This window comes from Bison bison, unplaced genomic scaffold (assembly GCF_000754665.1).
Source record: "Bison bison bison isolate TAMUID 2011002044 unplaced genomic scaffold, Bison_UMD1.0 scf7180017864508, whole genome shotgun sequence".
NCBI classification, from domain to species: Eukaryota; Metazoa; Chordata; class Mammalia; order Artiodactyla; family Bovidae; genus Bison; species Bison bison.
In genome coordinates this window covers 13,759,933-13,766,327 of record NW_011495064.1, presented here as the reverse complement: position 1 = coordinate 13,766,327, position 6,395 = coordinate 13,759,933, and the positions used below count along the sequence as shown (strand labels likewise).

At 59.3% G+C, this 6,395-nt stretch overlaps 1 protein-coding gene across 9 annotated transcripts in view; it reads left to right on the top strand.

Moving 5' to 3' along the window:
* DYSF (dysferlin) overlaps positions 1-6,395 on the top strand; it is a 224,235-nt gene that overhangs the window by 103,427 nt on the left and 114,413 nt on the right. For all 9 annotated transcript variants that reach the window (XM_010829782.1, XM_010829784.1, XM_010829783.1 and 6 more), the window contains 2 exons: positions 2,005-2,197; positions 4,517-4,672. In XM_010829782.1, the coding sequence (XP_010828084.1) occupies positions 2,005-2,197; positions 4,517-4,672 (349 nt within the window). The remainder of the gene's footprint in view (positions 1-2,004; positions 2,198-4,516; positions 4,673-6,395) is intronic.

Here is a 6,395-nt window from a genome sequence, read left to right as displayed (position 1 = left end):
GGCCTTGTCTGTTCCAGGGCCTTCCTGAAGGTAGAGCTGGGTCTCATCCCTGGGTCCAGTCTCTGGTCAGGACCAACAGAGCTGTTCCTCGTGAGGATTGAAATGAATGACCCAGTGCCCAGGGTATCTTTCAGGCTGGACACTCTCCCCTCCCAGGCAGCATCCCTGATAAAGGCATCCAGTCTCCGTGGGGGCAGACAGCCACCTCGTGGACAGCCCAGCTCTGCTCCTAGCCTGTGCTGGACCCTGCCCTGGGCTGGCCTGTCGTTTCCAAGTCATCCAGGGTTGGTAGAGCGACTGCCCCTGCTTGGGGTTGGGGCCCTGTCATTGGCCTCCACTTCCAGGTCTCCCTTTTCGGGGCCTGCCTTGGGCTTTACGGGGTGGGAAAGGGCCGGGGCACCTTGCTTGTGGCAGTTACGGGTCTCGACTGTTTCTTGGGGAGCCTTGTTTGGGCTGGTGGCCTCCGTGAAAATCTCCCTTTGGTGGTCTGCATGGCAGTCCCTCTCAGTTCCGGACCTAGGCTGGGAGCATAAATCACCCTGGTTGGCTCGCCTCTCCATATCCCACTCCAGACCCGCCTGCCCCCGCCCTCAGGCCCACTCAGGCCTCCTTCCCAGCAGGCCCAGCCCAGGAGTCCGGTCGGGCCCCCCTTCACCCTCCGAACATGCCCCTCCGCCATGCTCTGGTGAGCTGGGGATGAAGGCCGCCCCTCTCCTGGCCTGGGGCAGCCCCATCCGAGGCACCCTCGGGGCAGTAAATATTATATTACCACAGGGTGTGCAGTACGTGACCTGAGACAGGCCCCAGGGCTTAAGTTTCCTGAGATGGAGTTTGCGTACTGCTCCCCCCACCCTAAAAATTCAATTAAAAAAAATAACAGGAAAAATGTAGTGCGCCGAGGGCCTGCCAGAGTGGTGTATCTGGCGGCGGCGGTGCCGCTGCGCTCGGCGGTAATTGGTTCTGCATAGCTCGGGGAAATTGGCAGAAAAATAAATCAGCCGGGAGCCGGGAGTCGAGACACCGCGGGGAGGGAACGTGAGGTGGGGGGTGGCTGCGAGTGGTGGGAGCAGAGTGGTGAGCAAGCGGGCTTGACTGATGTCCTGTTTGCGAGTCAAGGGCTTAGAGGGGGTGGGGCGGCCCGTGCCCTGGAGCCGAAGTAATCTGGAGGAGTCCTGCCCGGTGAGAAGAGCACAGAGGCCGCCCCCCGCCCCTTCCGCCCTCTGTGACCCCTGTGTGCGTACTGACTGACCCTGGGCCTTGGTGTGGGCTGGAGGAGCCATATAAAGGGGCGCCCAGGCAGGGAGCCCAGCCTTTGGATGAGGGTGGTCAGAGTTCTACGCCTCCAAATAGGGTTGAGTTTAAACCCAACCCCCCTACTGGAGGCTTGGGGCCGTGTTTCTGGGACTGCGTGTACCCCCACCTCCTCTCCAAAGGCTTCCCAAGGCAGAGGGTTCTGGGAGGGGTGCTGTGGGGCCGCCCTGGGTCGACCCATCTGTGCTGCTGGCTGCTGGCCTCCCCACAGCGTCTGCAGTGGCTTGTCAGGGGTCCATAAATTTCCTTCTTGAAGAAAGTGTGCGTACAACAGAATGGATTTGTTTCAGCCAAAGGCAACTTAGTGCTCAGGCCTCTGCTCTAGGAGGGTGCAGCGGGGGCAGGAGGGACCTACCGGGCCTCTGGGGGCTTGCAGTCAGTTGGGCAGAGGGGATGCACAGGTGAAAGAGGTCACAGAACTGGAGGCTGAGAGGGTAGGTTCCAGACAGGCAGCCTCAGAACAGAGAGGTACTTCAGAGCAGGAGGCACTCTGGCCAGGGTGGTTGGGGCAGGCTTCCTGGAGGAGGTGGCTGGAGGAGGCACCCAGGGCCGGTGGAGCAGCCAGCAGGAGGCTGAGGGTTTGAGGCCTGTTGTGAGTGCCTGTGCACACGTGTACACGCCTGTGTGTATGTCCGGGCCCGGGTGAGTGCTGGGCTCTGGCTCATCAGGCAAATCCGTCTCTGTCCGTCATAGCCAACCCCTGGGTGATGTCCAGGAGATGCCCTCTGCCACCCACCTGGACCAGTACCTGTACCAGCTGCGCACCCGCCACCTGAGCCAGATCACCGAGGCGGCCCAGGCCCTGAAGCTCGGCCACAGTGAGCTCCCTGCCGCCCTGGAGCAGGCTGAGGACTGGCTCCTGCGGCTCCGTGCCCTGGCTGACGAGGTAGCTGACCCTGCGAGGTGCCTTCCTTCCCGCCTGGGATGTCAGAGCTGGGAGGGGCAGGGGGATGTCTGGTCCAAACTGGCTCTGTTGCTGGGTAACCTTGGGGAGGTGACTTAATCTCTCTGAGCCTCCATGTTTGCCTTCAGAGGGGATACTGGGTGTGGTGGGGCCCAGCCCAGAATCTCGCATGTAGTAGGTGCTTGATAAATGCCCCCGAAGAAAGAAAGTGAAGTCACTCCGTCATGTCTGACTCTTTGCGACCCCATGGACTGTAGCCCACCATGCTCCTCCATCCATGGGATTTTCCAGGCAAGAGTACTAGAGTGGGTTGTCATTTCCTTCTCCAGAGGATCTTCCCGACCCAGGGATCGAACCTGGGTCTCCCACGTTGTAGGCAGATGCTTTACCATCTGAGTCACCAGGGAAGTTCAAAAATGCCCCCAAATATGCTCAATAAATGTGCTTCATAAATGCTGCCGATGGCTTCCCAGGTGCCTCAGTGGTAAAGAATCCGCCTGTAGTGCAGGAGTAGCAGGAGACGTGGGTTTGGTCCCTGGGTCAGGAAGATCCCCTGGAGGAGGGCGTGGCAACCCGCTCAAGTATTCTTGCCAGGAAAATCTCATGGACAGAGGAGCCTGGTAGGCTTCAGGCCAGAGGGTCACAAAAAGTCAGACATGACTGAAGAGACTTAGCGCAAATGGTGCCAAATATGTCAGAATCCGGGGCACCTGGTCCAGTGCCAGGGCCCCGTTCCCCAGGGACCCAGCCCCACCTCCCCACCTACCTGTCTGCCTCGAGCCTGCCTCACAGGACCCTGTGTTTCCTGCCTGCCCGGATGCTCCTGAGCCCCAGGCTTGAGGAGGCTGCACCTGTAGTAATGTTGCGTCTACACCCTGAACCCTCTGCCCTCCGGGGTCAGATGCCCCCACCAGGTCTCCAGGGAAGCAGGCAGGCCACAGATGTGTCTAGAATGAGGAGAAAGGTCTGCCCATATGTCATGGGTGGACACAGGTGCTGACCGCCCTGGCCAGAGCCATGTGGGACCCCCAGGGAGGGAGGTCGTGAGGCATGATCTCTGCAGAAGGGGTGTGCAGAGAAGGCCAGAGCCTGAGTGGGGAGAAGAGGGCCCAGGAGGTGGAAGGGGTGGTCTGGAGGGGAGGTGGCCTGAAGGGTCCGTGTTGTCTCTTCCCCAAGTGGGGCCTCTAACATATGACTGGTTACTTGGGTGCCACTGTGCTGCTCAAGCCCAGGATGACCCTGGAAGTGGCTGTGGACCATCCCCTGGGGCGGGTCACAGACTGCCTTCCACATCTTGGCCCAGACTCCGGAACCCTCAGCGCAGACTGTGTCGTGGCTGGGAGTGGTTAAGGTGACAGGAGCACTAAGGATTGTGGAGGAAATGGGAGGGAGCCTTTCTCAAATTTGAGTGTGCTTCAGAATCCCCCGAAGGGCGTGTCAGCACAGGGTCCAAGCCCCACCTGATCTCGCATCTGGGGTGGGGCCTGAGCATCTGCACTTGCGGCAAGTTTCCAGGTGGAGCTGCGGGACCACACTTGGTGCTGTGGTTAGGGACACATATTTAGAATCAGAAAAGCCTGGCTCCTCACCTCTTTGAGCCTGAGTTTCCTCGCCTGTGCTGCCTCCCGGCTGCAGGGGTGAAGTGACACGCAGGGAGACGCTAAGGGAGGGTGCCGGCCAGCAGCCCCTCCCACAGAGCACAGGCCTTGGGAGCAGATGGATTTAGCCGACGGACCACCTCTCCTGAGTGTGGCATCTGGGAGCAGTGCTCCCTAGAGGCGTGGAAGCACTCCAGGGCCCTCCGTTTTCAGAGCCCTGTGTCAGTGGCCCCAGAAAAGGGCCAGACCCCCGAGCCCCTGCTGTTAGAGGGAGAAGGGCCCGGTGTCCTCTGGGAAGAGGCTCGCCTTCTGTAGATTCATGGCTGCTCTCAGGAGTCGGGAAGGGGGTGGCTCTTAGGTGTAATGTCATCTCTAGGGTCAAGTCAGCATTTCTCTACTCCCCAGTGGAGGGGTCTAAGAACTTGGGGCTCCAGGCAGGAGGGTCTCTTCCCAGAAAATGTGAATGCAGAGCAGTGAATTCCTGGTGGGCTACTCCTGTGAGCTGGGGGCAGCCTGGCATCCTCTCCTTGAGGGCTCATAGCTGCTGAAGATACAGGTGCCCAGCCAGCTCTGGGGAGTCAGGGGACACCCGAGGGTAGGAGCTTGGAGGAGAGGCCTGTGGAGGCTGGCTCACTTGTGGTGGGCTGAGGGCGTGGGCTGGGAGGTACCGTCGTCCCTACCCTGACTGCCACCCTCTCTCCAGCCCCAGAACAGCCTGCCTGACATCGTCATCTGGATGCTGCAGGGGGACAAGCGGGTGGCGTACCAGCGGGTGCCTGCCCACGAGGTCCTCTTCTCCCGCCGGGGCACCAGCTACTGTGGCAAGAACTGTGGAAAACTGCAGACGATATTTCTGAAAGTGGGTTGTTTTCCCTTAAGTTGTGGTCATACTCTCTTACCCCTAGGGTGGTCCACTTCCCTCCGGTTCCCTGTTTTCTGTCAGGCTCAGAATTTCAAGGCTCTGCTCTCTGAAGGGACCGAGGGCTTCCACAGAAAGACTTCCCTTCTCCCCTCCTCCCACAAAGTCCCTAGACCCCGTGCACTTGGTTTGGAAAGCGAGTAGGTGAGAATCAGGGGGTGCTTGGAATGAATGGGGGGCTGACCCCGAAGGCTGTGCTCCTCTCCAGCCAGCTCCCTGGTGGGGGCGGCCTCAGCCCTCAGCCCCCACGGCCAACCTTTAGGAGTCCTGGCACAGACCTGCTTCCACCCTCCAGAGGGTTTGGCTCCAGGCAGAGTCACAATCTGGTTAGAGTTCCTCCCCGTGTTAAGGCTGGTGTGTGGGCGCTGGCTGTGCCCGTGGCTCTGCTCATCGGAGGCCTGGGACCAGGTAACCCTGTCCCTTCCGTCCTTTGGTCCCCACCTCCCCTGCCCTTTCTCCTCCCACCCATCCTTGCTCCCCCACCGTCTTCTTTCAGCCTTGGGGGTGGGTGACAGGGAAGTGAGCAGGTGCCTGAAGATGCCTGCTTTCTTCTCCGGGTTCATGTGGGGATACACGAACCTTGGTCAGGGGGCTGTGGCCGGCTGGTCGGGACACAGTTCAGGGACACCCCTCTCTGAGCTGTGGCTGCTGCGGCCCAGGCGAGGGTCTGCGTGTGGAGAGCCGTCACTGAGGCTGCTCTGATCGAGGAGGAGGCCTGGGGAGTGAGCCTGCCGCTCACTGCATGGGGCTGACTCCAGATGGTTCTGCTGGCCTCATGAACTGCTTGGCCTTCAACCTTCCCTCCCCTGTCTCTTCCCATCCACACCAGAGCCTCCTTCCATCTCACCTCTTCCAGGAAGTCACTGTGGACTAACCTTAGCCTCCAACCTCTGAGTGGCTATTGGCCGATCCATTCATACACTGGCCAGTCATTCTCGCTGCCCTCTGAGGTGGGCAGAGGAGACAGCTTTCAAAGGCACAGTGTGTGTGGACAGGTTGTAGGTTGGCTGAAATACTGTGTGTCCTTGGGCAGATTGCCCAGTCTCTCTGAATGCTGTTTTCCTACCTATAGAATAAAGATCAGACTGCCCTGATTACAGCATTGAGCATGGAATTAGGTAGCACAAGTCAAGGGTCTTCCTGGAACTAGGTGATCAATGAATACAATTTTTTTTCTTCTCTTCTCCCCTTTTCCTTCTGGGGAGCTCTTTGCCCCCTGGGGAGAGGAGGCTCCACCAGCATCGTGACTGGAGGCCATCACAAAGCCAGGGATGATCAGAAGTCTACATGCAGGTCATTGGTGCTTCAGAGGAGAGCTGGCTTTGCCTAGAAAGAGGGCAGGGGTGTGAGGCAGTGGGCTGGCCCTCCCACCTGGGACATTTTCCTCATGAGATCCCAACCTCCTAGCATCCTGCTTTCTTCTCTCCCAAGCCAGCTCCTTGCCTGGTTGGGCAGATGGGAAAGGAAGTCCAGGAGCGGCCACATCTGAACAGGGTTAACCAGACTGTCAGGCTGCAGTGGAGGTGAGGCTGCAGGAACGGGCCTGGTAGACGCCTGTGAACAGAATGAGCATCAGGCTCTGACCTCTTGGCCCTGCAGCCTCAGGGAAATGCAAACTGAAAAATTTTTCTGATCCCAAGCAAGAAAAAAAAAAAAAAGATAT